Genomic DNA, 27,522 nt, shown 5'->3' with positions numbered 1-27,522 from the left:
TGGAGAAAATCGACAAGCATGTCTATCACGAATTGTACATTGACAACTACTTTACAACTTTACCAATGCTTGAAAACTTGACAGCAGCTGGCTTCTTGGCAGCAGGAACTATTAGACAGGGCAGGATAGCCAAAGCAAAGCTTGCAGATGAGAAGGATCTTAGGAAGAAAGGACGATGATCGTGGGACGAAGTTAGCAACATTGAAGAGACTCGTCCTTGTGCGTTGATTTGACAACAGCGCGGTAAACATGGTGTCAAATTATTGTGGTGCAGGTGGAGTAGTGAAAAGATGGAGTTACGAGAAGAAGGAGAAGGTTGATGTGAAAAGACCTGACGTTATTGGCCACTACAACCGCAACATGGGAGGAGTAGACAAGCTGGATCATCTTGTCGACTTGTATCGAATTGAAACAAAGACGAAAAAATGGACCAGTGTCACTTTCCGAGTTCCAGAACGAAATTGCAGAAACACTGCTGAAGTGTGAATATGAGGAGCAGATCTCTAAACGAAGAGCTGGTCGTCCTCACCAGCAAAAAGATGCCGAGAATTCTCCAGCTCTCCCCACCTGCTGCGCGATCAACTTAAACGATCAAAAGCGTCCGGTATGACCGAGTAAATCACTTCCCTATGCATTTAGAAGGTCGGGAAGCCCAATGCTGCAATGAAAAGTGCCCAAAAGGAAAAAAGGAGTTTTCACGGATTCGTTGTGAGAAATGTGAGGTTGTGCTGTGTCTGAATAAAAACAGGAATCGCTTCAAGATGTACCATGTTCACTGAGTTTGAAACTTGACTTGGTACATATGTTTTGTGCCTTTTTTTATATTTTTCGTATAAACGAAGTTGTCTTGCTGGTATACCCTTCTAGTCCCATTACTGTCATTTGACAGGGATCGAGATTTCTAAGAATATGTGCCCCAACGGTTTTCTAACACAGCCATAAGTTTCTAAGGTCGAAATGAGCCCTATACTAGAAAATCAGAATTTTCCTGTGCAGGAAAAATATTCAGGGCTGAAAGAGTTAATAACATTAGCCTCAGCAGTAATAATAGCGGTAGTGGAAGTAGTAGTACCAACAGCGGTAGTATGAATTTAGTGCGTTTTGTTTAGTTCAACATCTCTTCAACATGACCTCAAAGTTTCAACTTACTTATATAAGCCGTTCCTAAGATATTGTTGATACGCCCTTTTAATAAAAAGTAAGCACATAGTCTTTTTTGATTTATTTCAAGATCCTCCTCAAAATTTCTTGAAATTTTCAACTTAATAAGCTTAGCTTTTTTCCTTTTTTAACCTTCCCATACAATACTTTACTATTATGCCGTATTGCTGCATCTTCTGGATCTTCAGCAATTTTGTCCATGACCACCACTTCGCAATTCCTTATTTTATTGTATTACAATTGAAACTACCCTCCTCCTCTCTACTAAGCTTGAAACATTTTCACTAATATTCCTAGCTGCGTCTCTCCCTAAGACACCAATTGCTACTTCACAAGATATTGTCCTAAAATTATTCCATCCGACTTCTATGTTGTCTAATTTTAGACTCTTGAGTTTAGTATTCAACTGTTCCTGGAAAGATTCTCTCAGTTTCATCATGGAGTCTTCAAACGTTAGAAATAGTAAGAAGAAGAATTAGTATATAAAGGCCTGCCTTTATCGCGAATCATTGCAAATGCACGCTAGCTGATCCAGACAAGAAAAGAATAAAAGAAAATATATTTTATTTACAAACGTTTTTGTACAAACAGCCCACTTATTCGCATTCACTCCATCACAAGAAATTTAATTTCTCAAAAAATATATATATATATATTTCGACGCATTAAAAAATCTAAATAAATTATTTTCTAGTAAATCCATCACCAGTAGGGTCTAGGATCCATGGGTAATGGTTGGGGCATTCCATGCAGGTATGAAGACGAAGGATCTCCCCGGGTAGTTCTCTGGTGGTAAGGGGACATGCGTTTGGAAGGGAACAGAATGGCTGTCCTTTGATATCGCATTTTTCTTTCCATTCAGCAAAATCACGGAGAGCAGTGAGCTCAGTTGGGTTTTGCATCCATTGAATAACCTATAAGAAAATATAAATAAATAAAAAGCGATTTTTGAGGATTAGGAAGAACTGATAAGCCTAGTTTCCCATTTTTACCCGGGCGATGTATTCTTAGTTAACTTTTTTTTTACATGTGCACTATTTGCGCATATATGGACCACTTTGTTAATTAAAACTTAAAATTTATCTATCCATAACTTATACAAAATGATAAATGTAAAATTAAATATTCGATAAAATGTTGGCTGACATTTTACACAAAAGGGGGGTCTTTTAGACTGTTTTTTTTGTAACGTAAAGAACATAGTATACGGAAGAGGGCAAGCTTTCATGATTAATTTGAATCTCATGGTAATTAAATCACAGCCACAAGCAGCATGTCAGTGCCTAAAGTACCATAAATAAAATAAATGTTTAGAAGGTAGCATTACAACCAAACTGAGTTTCTTGACGTTTTTTTTTGGGGGGGGGGCTAATGTAAAATATTTATAGCCAAGCTGATTGTTTCTGTCGCAAATTGTAATTTGAATATTTACAAGCGATCAGTAAGGCTAAGCCTCCAGTTCCAAGGCTCAATGAAATGTTGAAGCCAATATGCCGAAGAGAAGCACAGACGATGAAATCACCAAAAAGGCTCTAGTCCTGAAGTAGAACACTATTCTTTCAATTCAAATTTAATTGCGAGTCCAAAACACTTTCTTGGAGGCTAGACTTCGCGATATCAAGGATTTAAGGACTCCTCTCCCCGCGAATTTTTATGGAAGGAAACCCAAAAACAACCTGAACTCAGTAGGCTTGTAATTTTGGGTTTTATGGAATTATAGATTTTACCGTTCTCATTACAGATTGATTAATTTTTATAATTTCAATATTTTTACGGTGAATAACCGTCCATTGTTATTTGTGTTGAGTAAGACATATGGAAAATCACTTGTTTCGACTTTAATTCGTTAGATGATATATTACTTTTTTGTCACGTTTGTAGCAGGAATGACTATTTTTTTAGACTCTAAATACAACTTTCTCTCCCAAGCGTCCATCCTCTAACTTGGTGGGGTACCTCATCATTTCTCAAATTGTCGGGGTGCTGCAGCAAAAAGCAGAACCAGCACTTACTCTTACTTCCCGCCATGTTTAGTCGAGAACCGATGAACCCAAAAGGTAAGTGTCCCGATGACAAAAAACTAGATCTATTCTTCCTATGAAACCTAATCTGGGAAGGCTTCCCTTCCCCTATATACGATTTGGAGCAAGGCCGGACTTATTTTTGTCAAATTCTGTACCCCAAGTAATTGCAAACGCAAAATTTCAGGAGATTAGATTAAAATGAACAGTTTTATGATACAAAATAAATCGGAATTTGACATTTTCTCAGTTTTTTTCTAGACATCGAGAAGAGTTTCGAAGAGATAATTTTATTTTCTACACGACTCCGATGTTAAAGAATGGCTACGAATCTTTCTTTCTGATCTTAAATTTTGTTGTTATTTTATATACTATTTAGCATGCTAGAAAAAAACTAAGTTTCGAAAAATTACAGGAAATTTTGCAAACTTCGGAGGGACTTTTCCTCGGTTTTCAAATCTCCAGATAAAAAATTTTCAAAGTTGTATCTCTTTCCATTCTCTTTCAACTTTAAACATTTTCAAAGTTGTATCTCTTTCCATAGAACACAAAAAAAATTGACAAAGATAAAAAAAAAATCTAGATAGCAATAGTGCTATACCATAGCATCAAAATTACCTGGAGGTTAGTGACAAAGTAGACATCATTTCTGCCATTCAACATTTCATCAATAAAATCAATCAAAGCGTTTTTGAGGTCTCTCTTGCTCTTCAACCACGAAGCACCGAAATGGAGACCGAGAGGAGCACGGTTGGTGCTATAATGACGATCGAAGTTATGACGGAGGAACCGTCCGAATTGTTCACCAGTTTGAATGTTTGTGCAGGAGTCAACCATATGGCAACCTAGAATAAATATATATTTATTGGACACTTATTGGCTCCTACTCAAATCAAATAAGATTAATCTAGTTCAGGCATCTAATGAAGGGGGGGGGGTCTTCATGCGTCCCCTAGTCACAAAATATCCAAATCAAAAAGTTTGTCTATTTTACAGAATTTTGAATGTATGCCCACCTCTGTGCATATGGCTGACCTAGTCATAATGCTGAAAAGTACTGTCTGTTTTATAGTGACATTCTGACGAGAACCTTCTTTCAGTAAGGTTTTTCAACTTCAATAAAGCATTTTTTTTTAAGTATTATAGACACTTGAAACAATAAAAAGAAAGGAGTGAAAGGAAGAGCAGATAAAATAAGAAATAAGTAGAAGTATCGAAAATAAAGAGTAGAAATACAACAGAAGCACAACCTGAAGAGAAAGGAGCAAACTAAAAGAGACACGATCTAAAACCTAAAATGATATTTGAAGAAAAATCGACAGAAGTGGAAAATACTAAATAATTGTTAACAAAGCACAGTAAATAGAAATAGGGTCAAAATAAGCTTGTAATAAGAATTATTTGTACTGATCAACAGATTATATAAAACAATCTACTGATCTGTTTTTTAGGTGACTACAATGTATATTCAAAAGTTGAAAACGAGGTTGCTCCACGTAATATGCCTGGGAATTTTACCATTAGATGATTTGGGGATTCCAGGTACCCCATAGAAGACGAGTAGAAACTATCTTTTATGGAAGAATAAATAGGAACGAAAAACGAGGAAAGGACGCTTCATTATTTGGTAACGCGTTTGGAACTTTTCCGTTGTGCACGGATTGGGAGTTTACGTGACGCTCGGTTCAGACCACTTGTTATTAAGTGTTTTTAATGCGAGAAATATGTTGGATCAGAAGATAAATGAACAGGCTAAACAAAAATATGCCAAGAGTGATGACGCAAAAATAATTGACAGCTTCAAATAGACTAGGATAATAATGAAAAACTTAAATTATAGCTTGTCTGGAGAGAGTTCAGAAACAAAATCCTACAATCTGCAGAAGATTGTCATTTAGAATCATCTCTCACAGAGCTACGTGATACTTTATATGATGCAGAGAATGACTAAACCAGGGAATAGTTGTAAGGGCAGGCCTAAAGACGATTTATATAATGAGGACTGCACGAGGAGATAAAAATTGATAGAATTTTATATATTGATATAAATTTTTAGAGTTCCCTTAGAGTATACTGTGAAAAAAGATAGCACTACATAAACTACTTAAGATAAAGAAAATAAGTTTAGATGAAAGAACAGCCCGAAAGATTAAGGAAGCATTTAGTAAGGCAGATTCCAGAGAATTTTAGAAGCTTGTGATAAAACCCGCTTCCAGGGTCTCGCAATAAGGGAGAAATCTCCCTCGATTAAAGTTGGCTCAAGTTTTGAAAGGCAGATATAAAATAGCTGAAATAAAGGGACTATTGTTGGAGAAATTGTCAGGACTGGATGGATTTATGAATCTACTATGAATGCTGACGATTCAAGGTTTATTATGAAGATAAATGGGAGTGAAATATGAAATTTGTCAAGCAAGGTTGTAAATATCACCTAGGCTTTTTTCTTTGCGTTTTAATTATGTATAATTTACAAACCTTGTGCCTGTTGCAGAAATATCAGGCAACTCTGATTGCTCTTCTTTTTGACATAGTACTGGTAACAAAAAGTAGTAATGACCTGCGAAGACTGTTAGATTTGACCTATGATTCTTTAGTTATGAAGTATTTAATACTAAATACTGATAAGTCACCTGTTGCAGTGTTTGGTGACAAGGTGAGACTTGTTTTAAGGCTCAGAGGCATAATAATACTTACTTGTCAGCGAATTTTAAATATGAAGGAATTAAAGTGGATAATTTCAAAAAGGGAAATTTTTTAGCACTTGGTGATAAGAAAAAATATTTGGTAAGGGTGAAGTCAAAGGTGGTCCTTACTTTAGCCCAACGAACAAAGATGGGAAGAAAGATGAAGGTGAGAAATGGGTAAATACTGATATAAATATTTTAGAGGATAAGTTAAAAGGTTGGTCGGTTGCACAAAGCGGCCATTTTTAATACTTTTTATTCTATTTGGATAAGGCTGCATTTTCTTCTTTAAATATTATTGTTCTGCGAATTTTTTTATAAACCACGGTCACCTGATATCTTGTATTAATAAGTAAAACATCATACGAAAAAAAAGAAATAAAAATAATCTATGATCAATTATTCTTACCTGGGAGAGATTCGTCGAAAGTTGGGTCATCTCTTCTATCAAGCTCGTTGACAGCCATTTCCCAAACTGGGTGGGACCTTGATGGACAATTAGCATTACCGTGGCAAGCATGTGGCATACGGAAATACAAGGTGTATGGCCAAATGGGAACACGACTAAGTGGAGCAGTGATGGAGGAGTCGTAGACAAAGAATTGATCAGCCATCATATCAAATTGCTTGTTGCCACCGGTACGGAGGAAGGGGGCACGAACACCAATGATAGAACCATCGGAAATGTTAGCAAAGCGCTCGATGATAAGCCTAAAACGAAATGAAATGAAAATACAAAAACAGTGCCAAATGTATAGATTTGAGTTTTAAAAGGCTATAGAAATTTGGTCTGTAATGGAAATACTAACATGATGCTGCTAGAAAAACGAATTAAAACCAAGCGTTTATTTTCTTTGGAAATATATTCAAAAAATTGTATGCTTATCCACAAGTATTTCATATTAGATATATTCAGTGGCGTAGCTAGGGATAGCGGGGGGGGGGGCTGCTGTCCGTGGGCGAAGCCTCTGAGGCGGTGTCTAACTGAGGTTTTCTTCGTCAATACTATGAAATTAGGAGGAGTGGTGCGGGTGGCTTAAAAATCAACATCTCCCCTGGTCTCTTAAGACCCCAGCTACGCCTCTGGGTATATTCTGTCACCAAATAGAGTCAACAGCACCAATTGCGGGACAATGTCTTATATTGTCCAAACAACTTTTTTAAGCAAAATACAAAATTGTCTTATCTTAAAATATGTAAATATTAGATAAACATAACTTAAATCAAGTAAGTTGTCCGACTAACATACGTCTAGTCTAAAAAATTCAAATATCCGTAAGGTTTTGGAGCTAAAAAAAATTCGCAATTTGTTTTGTTTCCTTTGTCTGGTTGTAATACAAGTTTCTTCATTTCAAAAAGATTTAGCCTAAATTTTTATTACATCTAAAGCTTCAATGCCATCTAAATAGAAAAGAGGCTAAAAAGAAAATCGTGCTCCCAGGTTTTTTATAAACCTTATTTACCTTTATAAACCTTATATAAGGTTTTTTATAAGCCCATCTAATGGAATTTTTTGTGCTCGGATGCTTAGTGCCTGCTGTAATGCCCAAATTTCCTCGATCGAAAGTACAATCTGACAATAGACAGATGGAAAAAAAATCTCAATTTCAAGCTTTTTCTCAAGCTCTTTAAGGTTATTTCTGTTCTTTTGTTATCTGTCCTGTTAAGTTTTAAGTTATCTGTTCTTTTAAATTATCTCTAACCTTTTCTTTACCTTCATGCAAACCTTTTTTTACATTTAATTTCTGCAAAAAATGTCGGAAGCCATGTATTTGACTGAGTTACAACCTTTTGCAAATTCAGAAGGGCGATACAAAATTAATTTTGCCAAATAAATAAAAAAAAATACTGAATGATTTTGCAGAATTAAAAATTACGTAAGGGCTTGGCCAGATTGGTTTCTGAAAGACTCAAATGGGATTTCCAAAACCCCCACAGTTTTGTTTTCCTTCTCGTCGAACCGAGTACAAAGGTTCAAGGCGAAACTCTTAATTTGCTCAAAAGTAAATCTTTTTTTGTCAAGAAACGATATACTTGAATATGTTTCTCCCGAGGAATTTAGCTCTAAGAGTTGGCTAATTATTGAAAAACGAGAAAACTTACCTTCCACCAGCCATCTCAGCAAGCCAATCATCGTAACTTCCATCAGTCCAGTACTTGGCACTTTCTTTGTTGGTGACTGAAAAAACACCGATCTCATGTCCTCGACGATGAAAATCTTGAACAGCAGAATAGTTGGTATATTTATGAGAAACAAAGAAAGTTCCTTTGATTTGGCAACCGTTTGGATTTTGACGTACCCCATTAAAGATTTCTTCATATAAGTCAATGTTGTCTACGTTCATAGCGCCATTGAAAGTAAGAGTAATCATTTGAGGAATCTGAAAAGAAAGTCAATTTTAGACGACTGAATAAAACAACAGTTTGCCCAGGCGTCTTGCTACGACTATAGAAGCAGGTGTGTGCGCAACTTTTTTTAGGGAGAAGTGGGCAAAAAAGAATTTTTAATTTGAATTCAAAGTACGGGGGATTTCGGGGGAGGGAGGCAAAATTCTGTCTATAAATAAACTTTTTGAATTGCTCGTTTTATACACTTCTTTGAATTGGGATCTTAATCCTACATCTGCTGGTCTTGCAGAGGGCACTAATTGTACGCAGACTGAGAACGATGTGGTATATCGAGCTCCAATTTGTAAAAATCAAAACAACACAGTTTGATTTTGGATGGCTGAGTAGAACGAGAAGGGTGAAATAACAAAATCTACCAATAAGGTTTTTCTAATGCATTAAATTCAAAACTATGTTTCTTGAAGCCTTTCACAGCACAGTCAGCCGGAAGACAGGCGTAAAAAGGAAAAAAAAACAGTGACCTTGACTATTCTGCGAGGACCAAAGGGATTCCTTCGCGCTCTCTCCAACAGAAAATTAAGTCTCCCTCTCGATACACCAGCAGCGAACTCTCTTGTGATAATCGGAAACAAACTGAAGTCGGAATGCAAAATTTCTCTAGAGATACACATTATCTGCTACTGCTACCATTGAATAATCTTGCGTGTCTAGCTAGGTGGTACGAACATTACCGATTGCATAAAGTAACGTCTAAAACAAACTGAATCTCAGTTTAATTAATTTGATCCAATACAATGTAAATGACATTTTTCTAATACTATTTACTCTCATATTCCAAGCAGATATATTTAATACATTTTTAACGCTTAAAATTTCAACTTTGTTATAAAATTATTAAAGACTAAATAGCTGGAAGTTTGCTTTGATTGTGATATTTTATACAGCGTTCTTAATAAGGGTTTATAGTGTTTACACATTTCATACTATGATGTTTCCTGCGTCTTTATTTCTCTCTTGTAAATTTTCGTTTATAATTTGGATACCTTGGAGAATTTTCGCCTGTAACCTCACAGGCCTTACTAATTCATGCAGTGCCCGGCAACAATATTACTTTGGAAGGCTGATTGATTTAAAATTATTCAAGAAAAAGACCTGAGGATATACTATAACTGGATACGTATTCTTGCTTGCTTCAATTTTGTCGATTGATACCTACGTTTCTGTAAATGTAATTGTTTTTCTTTTATGTATTGACCTTTCCTAATCTAGCATAATCAATCATTTCAAAAATATTAAGGTTCATTAGAAAAGAACATGAAAAAAAAAGAATCGAAAAACTAAAAATTTTTCTTTAGGAAATTATTCTTTAGGAAATGTTTGATTCGGATGTCATGAAATAAATTTCTTCCGTTTTTTAATATTAGTAAGAAAACTAACACGAGGCTAGCCACTATATATCAATTGGTTTTTACATATTTACCTGGGTAATTTCTAGTTCTCCTGGCACTCTGGTTCCGTCGGGTGAGCAGTAACAATCTGGCAGTACACATTGAGAGCTATCGCACTCTGGCGCTCTGTTAGGATCCATGTCAACTGAGCAAGCGTTCTCATCGGAGCCATCCGCGCAGTCAGGTTTATCATCGCAGAACAGAGCCTTGTCAATACAATCACCACTGCCACAAGCTAGTTTACCATCTGGACAAATCGGCTCATCTGTCTTCAATTTTGGCAAAACTTTTCTGGGTCCTATAAATTATAGTATATATTACACAACCATAGCAAAAGTGCTAGACCTAGCGCAATATGATACAGAAATAACTTCAAAAAATATGATCAAGTCCACAAAAGCATAATATCAAATTCGTGATATCCCCCCCCCCCCTTGATCCCAAAATTACCTTTCTCGGTATTTCCACTGAAAAAAAACCCTTCTGTATTTTCATTGTGAAAGATCATTTCGATGATCTTTTCCAATGATCTTTTACAAACGACACCATTTCGATGGGACTGGGGAGTCATGACACTTCTCTGGTTTCTAAGGAAGGAAGCAAGACTTTTGAAGAAGTAGCTGTTTTGTTAAAGTATAAAAACTTCAAGTCATTACCTGCGCCTTGTTCCTCCTCAAGTTTTTTTCTGAATGAGGACCATGCATTTCATTTTACTTATAGCAAATCTAGAATGTTCTACATGAAATGTAGCAAATTACGACAAAGGATAAGGCCCTTGACTCTTATAGTTTAAACCGGCGTGCTGATCTCCGTTTCATGGCCCTTCAGCCAGGAAGTGCAATGGGGAGGGAGAGCAGTCTGTGCTTTCGCACACCCTTCCTGTTTACCTTGCCTAAATTTCTCCAGGTACTCATTTACAGCTGGGTCGAGTCTGGCTGAGCTTGTAGTCTTACCACTGACCCCTGTTCTGAACCAAAGAACCGACCACAGCAGGAATCGAACCCCCGCCCACCGGACAAAGTATTCCAGGTCCAGCGCGCCAACACTTGGCTGGGATGGCAAGCATCATACTATATGGAACTTAGAATCTTCGAGATGACAACAAAAAGTTGATGAAAAGATTTAAATCACTTGATTTGTTTTTTTTAAATTGTCAAATCAGACACCTTCATGCATTGAGTTTCAAGGCTCAAGGAAGTCCTTTCACAAAACACTAGCCATTCGAATTTTTCACGAGCAATCTCTGCCAAGGCCAACTAATCAGTTGAACGGGTTTGTTTTATCATGGTGGTTTTCTCAGATTGGCATAAACATCTTTTAAAGCAAGGTCGGCATTACCAATGATTAAAAAAAGGACACACCCTTTCTCATTTAACTTTACGTGTAAAATCACATTTCCAGTTATATTAACTTCTTAAATCTAAGTATTTGTCAAGTCATGTGCTTTCTAAACTGGATGTTAGGGTGTTCACAAGAACTGAGCTAATGTAGCATAGTTTATTCTCAGGATCTTAACTATCTCTAACACTAAGATCTTAGCTGTAATAATCCCCTTTATTGTACCTAAATCAATGCAAGGATGCTGGATGGAAATTGTTAGGAAGGGCGAAGGGAGTTCCAACAAATGGATAAGGCAGTAAATTAAAGCACTTTGAATGTTTTAGTAGGTAGTAATACACTTTTCAAACAAAAAGTACTTGGTTTTAAATGTATCTGAGGACAAAAAGGGGCAAAAAACAATAGCCTTGGTTTCAAAGCTATTTTTTATTGTCTTATGTTTCCCCAAGGAGGGGAGCCTTTGCCCCCTACTGGAAGGACCCCTACTGGTCCTTCCTTGCAGTACTCATGTATCAATGTGGTGTAACGAAAATGAATAAATGGTCGCTCTGGTTGTTCGAACATCTAGCAGCACAAGTCCCGAATTGTACAAGAAGAGTAATAGATGTTGTTCAGCGTTCTTGCACAACAGTCTAAAGGTTAAATAGCTATTTCTTTGGGCAAGTCATAACCTTCCACAACCCCTGAGTAAGTTTTGTAAGTTATATAGGTTTCCGGGTGTTATTCAACCACAGAGAGAAGAATTTCTTCCGGCCAAGTTTCTTTGATATTTCAAAGACAGTAGAACAGTCATATGAACGATGCCAGGCCATATTCTGGAGGAGGGAAACCTGGTTTGACCCCCCCACTCAAAGTTTTTGTCCGACTCATAAAGAAGTAACAAAAATACATGTAGATAATTTTTATTGGGATTCTTTGATAATCACTAATCTATTGCTATTTTTTGTAAATTCACCCCCCTCCAAATAAAATACTGCATACAGTCCTGGAATAAAGCTTTCTGGATCAGCTCAAATATCTATTACTAAAAACCACTGTAAGTTGCATTGACTTAAGGTCATGCAGTACCCCTAACGGATCACCCAATCTCGTCTATTACAAAAATTTTTAGTTAGTGTGGCAAAACTACTTAGAATTGATTGGCCGGTCTTGCCATAACTTGTAGAGCTTTTATAGTAGGCCCCGAATAGACGACAGAAAACTAAAAGCTGACGTCGAATTTCTTGGACATCTTAGAAACTCTTCAATATCTCTCATATTATACCGGAGAAAAGAGATGTTCAGTTTTAATGAAACTTACATCATCCGAAAGCTTGAATATTGTTGTTTTAGTTGAACGGAGTAGGTTTTTCTTTTTAAAGTTCAGAGAACAGTAGTTCCAAAAATGTTTAATATACCTGACAGGACAACGCTATATCAGTCAAAAGAAAATTTCATTTGAACCTTAGGAGTTCCCTGTGATGCTGCTCGATTTGATGGACAAGTTTGCTGACAAAAGGGACACCAAATTTAATTATCTTTTCAAACAAGTTTCATAGTTAAATCGTAGATTCTCAATAGCTCTCGATGATGGCTAGTCCCCTGGGAAAAATCACTAATGGTTCCTTTGTCTTTGAGGCGGTCAGCCGATTAACAGGAAGGCTGAGACTTGGAAAATGATTTTAAAGTGCCGTATGGCCTGAACTCAACCACTTATCTTTAAAATATTAAAACAAATTCTCTCGTGCCTTGAAAGCGCTTGTATAACCATATAGGTTCTCAAGTCTTTTTTATTTGTCACTTATGTTGCTGATTATGCTTAGTTCTACCCGAGTATGACGAGAATTCGCATGCAAATCAACTGAAATTTCTATTTTTATTTTCCCGGTTTCATCTGGCATGCTTGCCAGCAAAACCAAGTTGTTTTGTGAGTCGAATTCGGTTAGTTGAAAATTGATCGTCAAATATTGAATTTTGATCGCATGCAAAAAAAAATCCAGTAACACTTAGTTTCCAGATGCTGCAATTTGTTGGGAAACGAAACAATTACGGAGTGAATATGCAGGAAAATTCCCAGACATGACCCGGAAAAATCACCACTACCCTTACTCTATCTTACGAAAGGTGGGGTTCGATACGTTTTCTGCTGTTCGGCTCCTATTACTACAAAAAAAATCAGTTAAATCTCAATAAATCACTTCCAAATCTCACGGAAGTAATCGATTTTACGACAATCTGTTTTTAACAATTAGCAATTCATTCGACTTCTCACATTCGCTTGAAGATTTCAAAGCATGCGTATTTGCATTTTTTTTTTTTTTTTTTTTTTTTTTTTTTTTTTTTTTTGGCAAAACATCCCGGTAAAAATCGTCGCAACTTAGCAAAATCACTGCGGTTTTCTGCAAAACGCTGCATGTGGGAGCTAAGGGTATTAGCGATAAAATTTCGTTTCTTAGTCCAAACAAATTATTATGATTGTGGATTTACCATCCTATTTGATGAGAACCAAACTTTACATAAACCTAAGTTTATCTAAGCTATGTAAGTTACGCAGTGGCGTAGACCATTTTGATAGCAAACTAAAGGTGCCAGTGCCCTTTTTAGAAACTGAATAAAACTCAACCAAAGTTGTAAATAAAACACAACCAAAGTTGGGTTTTGTTCTACAGATTTTGATCGTTGAACTCTTGCTATAAGAGACGTTTTACATCATATTCCAACCTTTGAATAGAGTAGAGTAGACCGTACTTTATCGAGATGTCGAAAAATGCAGATATAGAATCCAAATTTGAAGCCCCGAATCAAATAAAGGTAAAAAAAATTGGTAGGCCTATATATTTTTAAATTTTCAGTTTTTTGGTTATCTTACTTAACGTAAGACATCTAGTTTAAAACAACCAAATTATTTGGTTGTGCAAAATTTCTAAACATTTAATCCACTTCTCAACAGATGTTGTTGTTTCTGGAACTGTGGAATGGCCCCAATACCACAAACTATACAAGCATATTAGATGATATGGGCTTAAATATGGTGATTTTCATATATAATTTCATAAGTAATGCTTTAACATTTTATTTCTCTTTTTTGTGGCGCCAGATACATGAAATATGCTCAAAATGTCATAAGTGCTTTTACCTCTAGGTTAAGCTTGTCTTCGGCTCTTATTTTAAAGAGGCGAAACAGATAACTGATCAGATAGCCCATGCATGGTGACTAATAATGAATGTGCAGTGGACAAAGTTGTTGCTTTAAAAATAGCTCCTACAAGTTTTTCTGCGAGGAATCAGTGCGCCTATGCCTTTTGATCCAAAATAAGAACAGATTCCTTCATAAAAAGGGGAAGGGTAAAAGGCTATTGAGAAACGGGTGGTGGTAATTCTTTTAAGAAACGAGAGCGTATCCTTTCACTGAACCCCGCATGTAAATAACCATCCTCATCTGTAATGGTGGCAGCTGCAGCATTATAGCAATAGATACATGAAGTTTCAAAGAACAGACAGTTTACAACAACTGGCATTCACAAACAAAGTATGCTGTTTCTATTGAATTATCTGCACTTTCTCTGTATTTACTATGTTTATCTATACTTACTTTCAAGTTTATCACAATTGCTGACTTTTCCTTTCCAGTCACAGGTCTGTCTGTCGATGTCGAAAGCAAGACCAGCAGGACATTTAACAAAGGCTAAACGGATAGCACCTACAATGCCAGCTCTGTCACACCTACAAATTCAAACAAGTTAACAATGTGTACAAGCTAATTAAACTATATAAGTTTATGTAAGTTATATTCTTCTTCTTCGTGTTTGAATTTTTATGGAGACGCTTTTGCATAATCTCATCCCCAGAATCAAATTCTGGGATCTGTGGTGCGTTGTAGCTACAGATTGTCTCCCGGGATATGGGCAACGCAGAAAATTAGAAAGGGTGGACTGAGCAAGCGTTGGCTTCGGCAGACTTCATGATGCAACAAGTATCTACTCAGCAATAACCATTTCAGTTTGATATCTTAACTACAAGATAATCTCACAAAAAAAAAAATCTTGAACTTTGTAAAATTCCCAGTGATATCTGCATATTAGGTATGTGCGTAGGAGAAGGGGCAAGAAAATCCCTCCTCCTGATCTTATTAATATTAAAATTTCACCCAAAAATCCCCAAGAATTTAACATAAGTCACCTTTTTCTGTTCTGAAGAATAAACACCCTTCCCCCGTAATTTACTTTGTGCATGCGTGGTAAGAAAATTAATTATAAAAGAATGCTTTTCGATAGTATTTTCTTACTCTTTTCGATTTTTTTTTACATTTAATCTTTGAAGCAGCGAGACAAAATATCTAGGACATTCATAAGCATGAAAGACAAAGGGGAATTCTCCAAACACTGGTAGGCTACATAGGGCCCCAAGGTAAATTTTGTAAAATGTAAACCTTACAACACGCTTACTAATCTATTGGTTTTGTAAACCGTGGAGAAACTTCTAATGCCTTCTCTCCCCAAAAATTTTAAAATATTTGTTTCGTGCACCAATAGTATCGGGACAACTTCAGGAGGAAAATTTCAGATTGATAAGGTAACTTCAGTTTCTTCTGATTTTTCAAAACACATCCACCCCCGTTACAGACAAGAAATGTGAATCTAAAATCCACATAATTTCAAAACACCCCCCCCCCCCAGGATAATACATTATATATATATTACCTTTCTTGTAAAAGAAAACATCAAACTCTCTGGGCCCCCTCACAGAACAAATATTGTTGTCTCACCTCCCTCAAGTCTTACCTCCTTCTCCCAAAAAACTTATTTGGTAAATTTCTGCTTTTTTATAATTCCTAAATCCAGTTATTCTATCGGAAAACTTAGATATAATTGATTGATGTATCTATACTTTTGTACTCGAGAAAAAAACTGCCTTGTTACAACATGTAGTTTATCTTCCAGTGCGGATACGCACTTTCCTCAAATCGTACGTATCGAAATTTTTATAAGCAAATCAAAAGTAAAACTCATTATTTGTTTTATTACCTGACGACTTCTCTGCAGTCGCCTTCAGTAGACAACCTGAAGTATTCATTGGGTGGTCTGTCTTCGCAGAGCTGTTCAGATGTTTGTACGATAGCATCTTGACGCTTAGGACGCAAACCTTGTCCGGCCACAAACCCTACAAGATATAAAATGAGAATTAGCTCACACAACAAAATTACAATCTAGGCAAGTTTAGGAGATTTTTGAGACTACAAGACTGCCAATTCCTTCAAAATATAAGGAGAGAGACATTTTTGTAAAGATACAGAAAAGGGCATTTGCCACCACCCCCCCCCCCAATCAGAGCCCCTGCAATAGGCCAATTTTCATTTAAAATGTTAAAGGCAAAAGTAATTTTAACTCCTAAGTTAGTTGCTTTCGCACTAAGTGGAAAAGGGCCCCAATTCCTTATCCACCCTTGGGGGGGGTTGCACATTTTAAAATTTAGGGGGAGTAAATTTGTTGTTTTTGGGGGAGCTCCTTTGACTAAAGTTTGACTTTTTGTCCCAACTACCTACGAACGACTCCTGAAACACAAGGGTCGTTTAGTTATAGTAAGAAGCTTTTTGGAGTACTAAAAAACTTTAGCATGAAGAGCACCGGACTGAGGAGGGGGCAGTCCTCCTCATACATGGAGTAATTTCTGTTTGTTCTAAGTTTTAATGTCGCTCCTTACTTTCAGTTGAAAAAGCTTCTCTGACAATTTGTTTATTTTTTAGTTGATACGTCAGTAAGCTCAATATAGCTTATTGTAGTTAATTGAAATATTTTTTTGTCACTGACAGCCAATGAAAGCCATTTTCTTTCAAAGAATGTTTCTTTAACTATTGCTGTTGCGACACCCCTTTTATTATTATTATATTACTTTTATTATGTATTATAGACCCCCTTTACTATATTAATTATTATATTATTTAGGGCTTTCCTTAGAGAAGGGTCTAAACCAGGGGCGGATTTAGAGCAAAATCTTGGAGGCCTATTGTGACAAGGGCGTCAATGATCAAAATCTCGTGGGGGGGGGGGACAATGTGACAAAGGTACCAATGATTAATCACATTGACAAATTTATCCAAAAAAAAAGTGAAAAAAAGAAAGACAGGAAAAGAGGGCACCATAAAAATCGCCCCCCTGGATCCTTTTTTTTCCCCTGGATTTTTTTGGTCTAAACAAGCAAAAAAAAAAAAAAAAAAGGAAAAACGTTCTTTTTCAACGATTTTCCACCAAATTTCAACGTATTTTTAGTCTAAAATCCCTATCCACCGAATTTCAAAAATTAAGTTAGGTAGATGAATATAACTGAATTTCAGCTATGAAGTAATAGTAAAATTTTTCTATTCGGTTCATTTATTAAAACCTTTGGATGGCAGAAAAATAACGTACGGAAAGTAACATATAGAAAATAAACCTTAATCAGAAACGACGGTATGTTTGTGATTGGTGTATAATTTTGAACGTATCAATGAATAAAAATACATTAATAGCCTACGATTGATACTTATTTATATAGTAAATTAATCCTTACTTGATTGTTGAGGTATATCTAATTGACTTTCACTACCAATATAGTGAAAGTATAAGTTAACGGTAATATTAGTCAACAAACAAGTTTGGTCAATGTACCCAGACGAAGGTCGAAACCTTCTTGGTTCTGGGTTACAACGCGCTAAACCTGCATCCCTGTATCAGTACACACGACCAGGGTTGCCACCGAAGTTACGTTCGTACCATTTTTGGGGTTTTAAATAAAACGGTACGTTTTACGTTACGGTCCTTAAAAAGTTACATTTTTGTTACGTTTTGAATTTATGTTACAATTATGTTACGCTTTTGAAGAATGAGTAAGTTTAACATTTTCTGAGTAATCTATTCCCCCCCCCCCCCCGTGGAAAATCCCGCTGTTCCCAGTTTAATTACACTGACATGAATATTGACAGCGAGGATTTTGGGAGGAAGTTGGAGGGGGGATTTTAATGAGATTAAATATTTTTTAATGACCTATTGGAGCGAGTCTCTTCCACACCGTTACCCCAGTAATTGGGATTTTTTCACTTATGCATTATATGGTACACACGAAAGAGGTCAAGTTTGGTTAATGTTAATAATAAAAAAAATAGGATGAAAATATTTTAGAAACTAATTTGTTTAGAAACTAGTTTAGAAAATAGTTTAGAAACTAATTTGGGCTATATATTGACACATTTGGGGGGGTGGAAGTAAAGCATAGCATATATTAAATACATAACCTATGTACCTTTTTCCCCCTAAACGCCAAAAAACAATAGTTTAAATATTGTAAACGGAAAGACAAACCACGCTTTCCGATCCATTTATCTATTGCAAATACCCGTTTGACTGGTTTCCTTTAGCATTTCCCGACACAGTATATAGCGTCGTGTACCCAGATAATGCATAAGTACCGGGATTTTTTGGCGGGAAAATATGACTGACTTGGAATATAAATTGTGGGATCAAAAATCAAGCATCACTCTTGCACTTCCAATAGAGGCGTTCCTAGGGTTGGTAGGCCCGGAATTACAGCGCCCCCCTCTCGACTCAAATATAAGCAAAAAAACAGATCAAAACGAAACATTGGATAAAATTGGACAATCCCCCGCCGCGGCACGCTCCCTCCAGCTGCAGCACCCGGGGAAGCTGCAGCACAAGAGTGTTTTGAGCCTCAAACCTTTGCTCAACCCCAATTATAAGGTTTTAAAGATTTGTAAAATTATTGCTTAAATTTAGAAAAAAAAACTTTGATATAGATTAAAATTCTATTGAATGAGCAGAAATTCAGTTTCAAAACCAAAAGCCAATGTAAAGATATTGAAAACTCAAAATTCAGGTAACATTTTGTGCCAAAATTCAGACGCTATGTATACCATCTTCTAAGCACTAGAAATAACAAAAAGGTAGTCATAGTGGCTTGGCAATACCTTCCCAATGTACATTTTTGGCCCTGGATTCATTCCTGAAAGGTTCATTCACCTTGCTCAACCACTTTCGGACCCTAAATTAGAATTCTATCTTGGATTGATATCTGCTTGACAATACGGGGCCCTGACTTCGATCCTAGTTGGTGCAAGGTTGGGCAATAGGCAGGGGCGCAGCTCCAGCATTTTTATTGGGGGTGGGGGGCAAGGCGGGTGTCCATCCAAGGGGGGCAAGGCGGGTGTCCATCTGTCCATCCGGAGAGTCATGGGGCATACGCTATAATATAATTTTTTTCCAAATTATTGTCCCCCCCCCCCGAAACGACACCACTAGCAACAGGTTTGCTATCTGTCCCTGTTAAAATGACCCGGTAGCCAGAACTTCGGCAATTGTCAAAGCCAAATACATTATCAATGGCTCTTGAGGATCTTTGTCGTTTTATCCTATTCATTAAGCGGGGCTCCCATGGCGTCAATAAAGTTAATAAAGTATTCTGCAAAATTACATACCGTAAAGTTTGTCGCGCTCACACATGAATTTTACCTTCCTGACTTTATGTAAATTTTTTTTAAGCAACTAATTTGAATTATTCACACGTTCATTATTGAATACATCTGACATTATTTTTTGATAACTTTTTCAATTTAATAAGTTAGTCTTAAGTTATATGTTGTTTTTACTTTAAAATTTACTAAAGAAGGCTCACAGATAAAAATGAGGACCCAATTCTTGACACATTACTATTTCCTTGAATGCGTTTTCAACACAAATTCTGTCCTTATGTCCCCCCTTGTGAGGAACTGTATATTACAGGTTTATTTCTCACTAGTGAAATAAGCAAGTCTTCTGCTTCAATGTTCCATATATCAATGTTCCACAGGTTAGAGAAAAAAGTTCAAGACTGGCTATCTAATTAGTTTCTTTTAGCTGAATTGAAATTTTCCACAAGTCTTCTCCTATTGGCTAAACTTTCCGGACTTTATTGAAAAAGTAAAATAAAATTTAACTTCTTTCTGGCAACCATAAAGTCAATGAAGTTATAAGAGGAAAACGGTCTATTAACTTTATGGACGCCGTGGGAGCCCTGCTTTAGCCCTACACTCTATCCAAATTTGCTAGTTTTGTTTTTAAAATTTGCGTTACGAACCAACTGCCGATGAATCAGCAGATGGTTGACTATTGTCTAGGGGTATATCCAAGCATAGGCGTAGGGAGGGGGGAAGCTGCCCCCCTAGACCTTCAAATTTACATTAGATATGGCTGAAAAAGCAGATGGTTTGGAAAAAGCAGTTGATAAAACTCCATCACACTATCAACTACCCCCCTAGACAATATGCTGCCTACGCCCATGTATCCAAGCAATAGGTGGAGGGTGACTGGGAAGCATTTAAGTTGAAATTAGACACTAAAATTAATCACTTTCTCTGATAAGAATAGGCTACAGTAAGAGTTTGTTGTAATTATAACTTGGCCTAGTTTACAAAGGAAATCATAGACGGAGATTACCAAAATCTTGTTTATAAATTGTTGAAGCTAAATAAAAAACAAAATATCCAATCTTGTGAATTAAAAAGGTTTCTTAATATTGTAGATAAGCTTGGTCTAAGGAATTCTTTTTTTTCCGGAGGGGACTATAGGATTATTTTTTACTCGTCTAACGAGTAGTTCTATATTACATTTTGTATTTAGCAGCAGTATACTTCAATTTTTCGGAGATTGCAAGTTTGTAACAGCCTATAAAAGGATTGATTACTGAATTTTTTTTCTAAATTTAAGGATTGATTACTGAAAAACACGCAAAATCTGGATATTTAAAAGGCAAAGCAGGAGGCCCCACCGTATTCATGAGCCAACTATGATTGTCCTGAGGTCTCAGTTTAAATAATTTCAAGGTCACTTAAGCTTACCTAAGACGCAGCATGACAACAGAAGTATAGTCCTCATGCTTAGATGGTCATCCACAAACTAAGATTCTAAACAGCAAATCTATACGTTATATGCGTCTCATTACTGACGCCTGGGTATAAGCCAATCAAACAGAACTTTCTCTGGTACCCCGGGAGATGCCGCTATATGCAAAGCAACCTATGGTCGTGCCTTTGGCAAGCCGTGCGAGGTCAAGAAAAAGGGTAGCCCTTTTTTTCGGGAAAGAATGAATCCTCAAGGAGCAAATCTGATTATCAGAATAGTAATCAAGAAGCGGAAATGGAAGAAAGGGAGTTATCAAAGAAGTAAATATAGCCATTAATTAAGTTGCCAGAACTGACAGAATTAATGTGTATACTAAGTATAGGAGTAAGCAGTAGGCTCCTGTAAATTGTTTTTATGAATTCCTGAAATAGTGACTAAATTGACAGTATTCTTCCATGGTATGCTAAACTCTTCAGGAAATCAAATCTCAATCGGATTGATTGATAAAGAAAATTAAGCGCCAAGATGTTATAATCAAAATAGATAAGACATTAATAACAACAGCTAAATTTCTTAGAATTTCTTACAGCTCTAGCAGAGGTGCCAATAACTTAATTTGGCCAATTAAATTAAACAGACACAAGAGGGAATTCAAAAATGTTCATTACTTATTTTGAACAAATAAAAAATGATTTTTTTTTCAAATGAAAGTAAAGATAAATGGGTACTTCTTTATTAAACGCACTCTTTTATATACTGCTAGTTCGGTTAATGCTAATGAAATAAAATAGGATGAATATATAATAGTCTGGAAACAAATTTGGGCTATATATTTGCACATTGGGGGGGGGGGGGGTTGGGGGGGTAAAGCATAGTATTATATTATTACGTAACCTAACCTAGGTACCTTCCCCCCCCCCTAAACTCCAAAAACAACAGTTTAAATATCGTATACGCAATGAAAACCACGCTATACATTGTATTACACTATAGCCGTGTCTTAAATTAACTCGTCAAAACCCATTTTTTCGTGACTGGTTTCCATTGCAGTATATAAAAGAGTGCGTTTAATACAGGAGTACCGATAAATGTTAAAACATAAACCGATAAAAATTATTTTAGGTAAATTTTTCGTTATTCATATTATTGCGTTACGAATAAAGTAAACATACCACTAGATGCCTTTTTTTATGCTCTTTCCAGATATAATAATCATTTTTGTCGGAAATGATTGCAAATATATAATGTGCAAATATATACACTGAATTGGTATATAGAGGGGTGGGGGTAAAATTCATTTATGACAAAAATGATGAATATAATTGGAAAGAGCATAAAAAAGGCATCGAGTAGTATGTTTACTTTATTCGTAAGTAAATAATATGAATAACGAAAAAATTTACATTATTTTATATATGAAAGGGGTGTCACCCTGCTCTTGAGAGTAAAAAACTGTACCAAAAGCGGCGGAATTCTACCAAGCGTGGCGTAACTTTGCCGAGCGTGGCGGAATCGTACCAAGTGTTGTGAAACTATCCAGAACATGGCAGAATTGTACCAAGGGTGGTGAAATTGCGCCAAGATTAGCATATATGGCTGTCCAACATGTACACCGGTTGGCGAAAACCAACTAACCCCTTGTTGGTAATGTCAAGTGTTTCATTTATCAATTGCCTTAAGAAAAAGAGAAGATCAACAGAAAATGTTACTGCTTATGAAAATACCATTAAATTCAGCTAATAATTCTCGAATCAATGCGATAAAAGCTCAAGTTTTAATCATAGCCTATAGCCAAGGCCGTACCCAGGATTTTTTTTTCGGAGGGGTTTTACCCTTCGAAAAAGAGGGTAAAACCCCTCTTTTTTTGGGGGGGGGGACGGGTTACACAAAAAAACTCAAAAAACGCATACAAAATTATACAAAAATTGTTTATATCCATTCTTGTTACGTTTCTACGAGTCAGAAAAACATTTCGGGTGAGGTTCAAACACCCTAATCCCCCCTCTGGGTACGGCCTTGCCTATGGCTTTGGCATCCGTTTATTAATCTTGGAACATTTCATGAATTTTGACAATAAATTTGATGATTTTGTATAATGAAAAGAATTTGATAATAAGAGAAAAGTGCAAAATTTCAGCGTAAAAAGTGAAGGGTTGAGAGTGGTGACAACCCCCTGATGTGACATATGTATACATGATATATTATATTTGCTCTAAGTTTAGAAGTTACTCTTTAATATAATTTAGAAAAACAACTTATTTTTATTTATTTATTTTTATTCAGATAAATTAATTGCTTTATGTATTTTGTAATCAGTAATTTTCTGAAAGCTTTTTAGAATAGACCAAATATTGCCAGTTGATAATTGCAAATTTTGTATTTACTAATTCTGGTTCATTGTATTTAAACGGAACTTTTTATTATTTTAAGAAATACAACTGAATTTGCCTTTTTATCCTTGAAGCTCTGGGATGAAAGACAAGTCAAACTTTATATCGTATTCCTCTTTCGTTTTTTAGAGCATTCAATTTTATAGCATACAAGAGCAAAAGGTAAAGTTTAAAATAAAGAGGGGTGCTAAACTGGAAGCACTCCCCTTCATCTATGGGAAGATTTACTTTGTTTTAGTAGTGGATTCATATCGGTTGATGAGGCCTTTCACACTGGTTTGCATAAGGTCGGTAAGACTGTAAAGTGGCTCCTTATTGATGCATAGTTTTCAGCCGACCATTCCAGTAGTGCTAATTCACGGAAATTGGGCGAGGGGGCAAATTTATTCGTTTTTTCAACGAAAATACCAAAAAATTGCATTTTCCAATGGAGATGCCCCCAAATTTATCAAAATCAAGGGGGTGGCGAAAAACCCCAGGGTACCCATTTCCCTCTAATGTTCCCCCTGAATTGACGCCACTGAACTGATCACAGACTGTCTTAATTTTACGTTAAGGTAATGCGGCACCTTAGAAATATTTTCTGAGTCTCAGCTTTTCCGTCTTGTCGACTAACCGTCTCAAGGACAAAGGGTCCATTAGTTAATTCTCCCAGAAGACTAGCTACCACCGAGAACTCTTGAGAATCTGAGGTGTAACTATGAAATTTAATTCAAAAGACAACAAAATTTAACGTACCTTTTGTCGGCCAGCTTTTTGATCAAAGCGGCTAGCACGACAGGGAAGTCCTAAAGCTACCAAATTTCACAATTAATATTTACTTTGAGCTGATTTTTGGCCTTTTCTAGCAGGTATGTTAGAATATTTTTAAGAATTACCCTTTCTTGAACTTTAAAAAGACAATTCTGCTATATTTAATTAAAAAAAAAAAAAACACACACACTTTCTGATAATACAACTTGCATTAAAACTGGATATCTTTGCCTATGGCACAAAAAGAGAGAAATTAAATGTTTTTTTTAAGAAATTTCCAGGAGATGAGGTTTATTCTTTAAGGTACCGCGTGGCCTTAAGTAGCTTATACTACAGAATAGTAATATGGAAGCATTTTGAGTTCTAGCGGTGCTCTTTACTTTCACTTAGAAATTCTTTTAAAAATTCATACGATCTCCTCTCTCAAGACTAATGTTTAAAATTTGTATAATAATGTCTCTAGAATTAAATGGCTTGTTTAGGGCAAATCAGAATCTAAATATAAGATGACTGCTGGCATGCTGCCCCCCCCCCCAGTTACGTAGGTCTGTGAGGGACAGTGCCCTCCTGGTCCGTAGCAAGTTACACCCCTTCCCCCAATTCTCATTTCTTATACTTTCTAAGCTCAGAATATACTGTTTGGGGAAAAGGATTAAGTTATAACTAAGAGTTGCAACTTTAAAGCTTCCTGTGTATTTGTGAAATGATTCTTACTTCTGGGATTTTTTTTTTTTTTTTTGCTTGAAGGTTTCGCATATTTATAAGCGCTGAGGTTGTGAGATCAGTTAAAAAAAAAGAAATAAATGAGGGACAATGAAAGTTTAATCAAGCAAATAAATTCGTCAAATAATATTATTATCACGTCGTAATCAGCTAAGCAGTATCTAGATGGCACTTAGACTGCCAGATGGCCTCTCTGGGACCGACTTGATTTTATTTTGGTTACTTATTTGCTTAGTTCCTGTCAAATGTATGCTGGGTCACATGTGCACATTTGGGGAAGGTTGGGAGGCTGTATCCTCCCCAGGAGTGCTCCTTGGCTGGTTCAACGGCAGAATTAGAAGATTGAAGGATTTTCCCCCTGAACATAAATACAGTTTTCACTTTTAGTATGTTAGAATTCGGTAAAACTTAATATGAAAAGTATAGACCACCTCCAAAGTAAAAAAAAGTTTGCTTAAACGAAGATTCTTCTTCTCAAGAAAATTTCTTCTCAATGTTACACTTGTGTTAAATATTTTTAGTATTCATGCGACAAGAAACAAGGACAAATATTTCAGTTCCTGGCACAGACGCTGCAATTTTTTCTCAAAGAATAGGAAGTGAGACAAGGAACCATCATATCAAGGGGAGGGGAGGGGGGTCCAGCCTGAAATTTTCTGCAACGGGACAACATAGTCTTCTTTTCAAACTTTAAAAAAGAGTGGTTTTGCGAGATAAGGCTCATTCCTTTCTTACTAACATTTTTTTAAGGTGTGTATACTTTTGATACAAGCATAACGCTTTCTGAAAAAAGTGGTTCCTGGCCTGACCCCACCCCACCCCTCTCTGTGAACAGGTAACCAGGCATTATAGACATTCTTAACCGTAACACGTGATGATTTTTCTATAATCTTTGACAAGACCTATCCAAGGGGGGTGGGTAAGGGGTTTGCAACCCCACCCTCCAAAAAAAAATCCAACTTGCAATAAGCTAAAAAAAACTACAGATAAACAAATTTTTGGTGGGGCTTTTAAAGCTTTTTTGCAAACCCTCCTCTCCCGCAAAAAATAACCCGCCACCCCCATGCCCTCCTCCAAGACCTATCCAACGGGGGTGGGTACGGGGTTTGCACCCCGTACCCACGGGGTGCAAACCCCGGGGGTACGGTGGGGCTTTGTGGTGGGTACGGTTTTGGTCGGGCTTTTAAAGCTTTTTTGCAAACCCTCCTCTCCTCCTCTCCCGCAAAAAAAAACCCGCCACCCCCCGTGCCCTCCTGCACAAAAATTCTGGATATACTCTGGTCTTCGATGGATTCTTAAATAAAAATCCCAAGAATCTTTGCATATATTTTTGAAATGTCAGTTGTGATTCTTAGTGGTTTCACTAGCATTCGAGTAAATATCATTTGCTGTCTATATCCTTATATAGATAGGAACAATTCTTGGGATTATTGTATAACTGCCTTTCCCCGATTGCGCAGTACCCGATCATTGCCCTTTTGCTGAACTGAAAAATACCATTTTTTTAGGTTTTTCCAGCTTCAGCTATATTTGCAAAGCAAATCTTGTTCACACAAATTTTGTGACGATGCGTAATTTGACCGGCTTTTGCTGCTCGTTTGGACTCCATCCCGAGGCAAACCTAAAAAAGAAAAAAGAAAGGGAAATACAATTTCAGTTAAAAATCATAGGAATCGACACACGTCATAATAAAAAAAAGACTACACGGTAGAACATTTTCAAGACAATATTATAACACAATATTTTTTTAGGTGTCGAAAAACATGTAAATGCTTTATAAAAAATTCAACCATCGAACCAAGACTGACTGCTTTTTTCTTTTACCAGAGATCAAGGACGTATCCAGCATTTATATTCGTTTTTTGGGGGGGAGGGAGGGGGGTTACAAAAAAACTTTACAAGACACATCAAAATGTGTTTATATGTGTTGTTGTTACTTTTTTACGAGTTGGGAAAAATTTCTGTGGGATCAAACCTGGTAAGCCCCTCCCTCCTGGATATGGCATTCCCAGAGACTTAAGACCCATCGAACCGATCAAACCATACTCTACGTGGCATCGTTTTTGCTCATTTAAAAGTTCATTCCTGAAATAGGCCTATAGCATTTTGAAAATTTCGAGGTGTTGGCAACTTCATTGTTGAAATGCATAGTGGAAAAAATCGGATAATGCATATGAAAAAAATTCCAGAGTTAGTGCGAAAACAAGCAAGGTCAAATTTGTACTTAGTCTTTTTTAATGTCAACGTTTTAGCAGAAGCACGGGAATAAGAAGGTGCAAAGTGCCGCGCAAGGCGCGCGGCACCTTGCTCAAATAAGAAACATACAACACTTTTAATTCGTAGGATCGGAGAAACATTGTGCTTCAAACTCCTCCCTCCAAACTCCTCCCTCTCTTGCTGTTAATTTTTAAGTTGAAAGTTAGGCATTTTTGCCTAATTAAACACAGATTTTCAATAGACTATAAAAACACAAATTAGGTCTATGACCCCTGCCAATGCCAATGCGCCTCCCACCACCAACTGTTTATCAGGAAATAAGGCATATCGATTAAACCGCTAAAAAAGTTACCAGAGTCTTTAATTTTTAAGTGAATGAGCCCTTTTTAAAATTTTTGATCATTTATTTTATGAGATCTGGAAAATGACATGGGACATACATTTTTGTCAAGTCCACACAATAGGATTCGGTGCCTCCCTAGTTTTGGTGCTAAAGTGCAGAAAATCAGCTTTTAAGGATTCTGGGAGCTTCTTAATTTAGGCTGTTAAAAAGAAATGAATAAAAAAAAAAGAAGGGCCTTTATCTTCCAAAA

General features: G+C 36.4%; 1 protein-coding gene across 1 annotated transcript; it reads right to left on the bottom strand.

Annotated features, from left to right (window-relative positions):
• Positions 1 to 1,708: 1,708 nt before the first annotated feature.
• verm (LDLa and CE4_CDA_like_1 domain-containing protein vermiform) lies at positions 1,709 to 20,971 on the bottom strand. The gene is made up of 8 exons (XM_089102111.1): positions 20,843 to 20,971; positions 16,005 to 16,140; positions 14,573 to 14,703; positions 9,696 to 9,961; positions 7,970 to 8,247; positions 6,276 to 6,577; positions 3,801 to 4,027; positions 1,709 to 2,075 (listed from the first exon to the last, which is right to left on the bottom strand). The coding sequence occupies exons 1-8, from the start codon at positions 20,877 to 20,879 to the stop codon at positions 1,845 to 1,847; spliced, it is 1,608 nt and encodes a 535-aa protein (XP_088958237.1). The 5' UTR covers positions 20,880 to 20,971; the 3' UTR covers positions 1,709 to 1,844.
• Positions 20,972 to 27,522: the final 6,551 nt, after the last annotated feature.

The sequence above is a fragment of the Artemia sp. Qi Xiang Cuo genome, chromosome 16 (assembly GCF_049724085.1).
Source record: "Artemia sp. Qi Xiang Cuo chromosome 16, ASM4972408v1, whole genome shotgun sequence".
Taxonomy (NCBI): domain Eukaryota; kingdom Metazoa; phylum Arthropoda; class Branchiopoda; order Anostraca; family Artemiidae; genus Artemia; species Artemia sp. Qi Xiang Cuo.
Note: the sequence above shows the minus strand (reverse complement) of the source record. Positions and strands in the feature narration are given on the sequence as shown.

Coding starts and splice junctions, on each gene's coding strand:
- verm (XM_089102111.1), bottom strand. CDS start 20,879: ATGAGGACTATACTTCTGTTGTCATGCTGCGTCTTAG. Junction 8,248..9,695: donor GAGAACTAGAAATTACCCAG/GTAAATATGTAA, acceptor CTTTCTTTTCAG/ATTCCTCAAATGATTACTCT. Junction 2,076..3,800: donor ACTTTGTCACTAACCTCCAG/GTAATTTTGATG, acceptor ATTTTCTTATAG/GTTATTCAATGGATGCAAAA.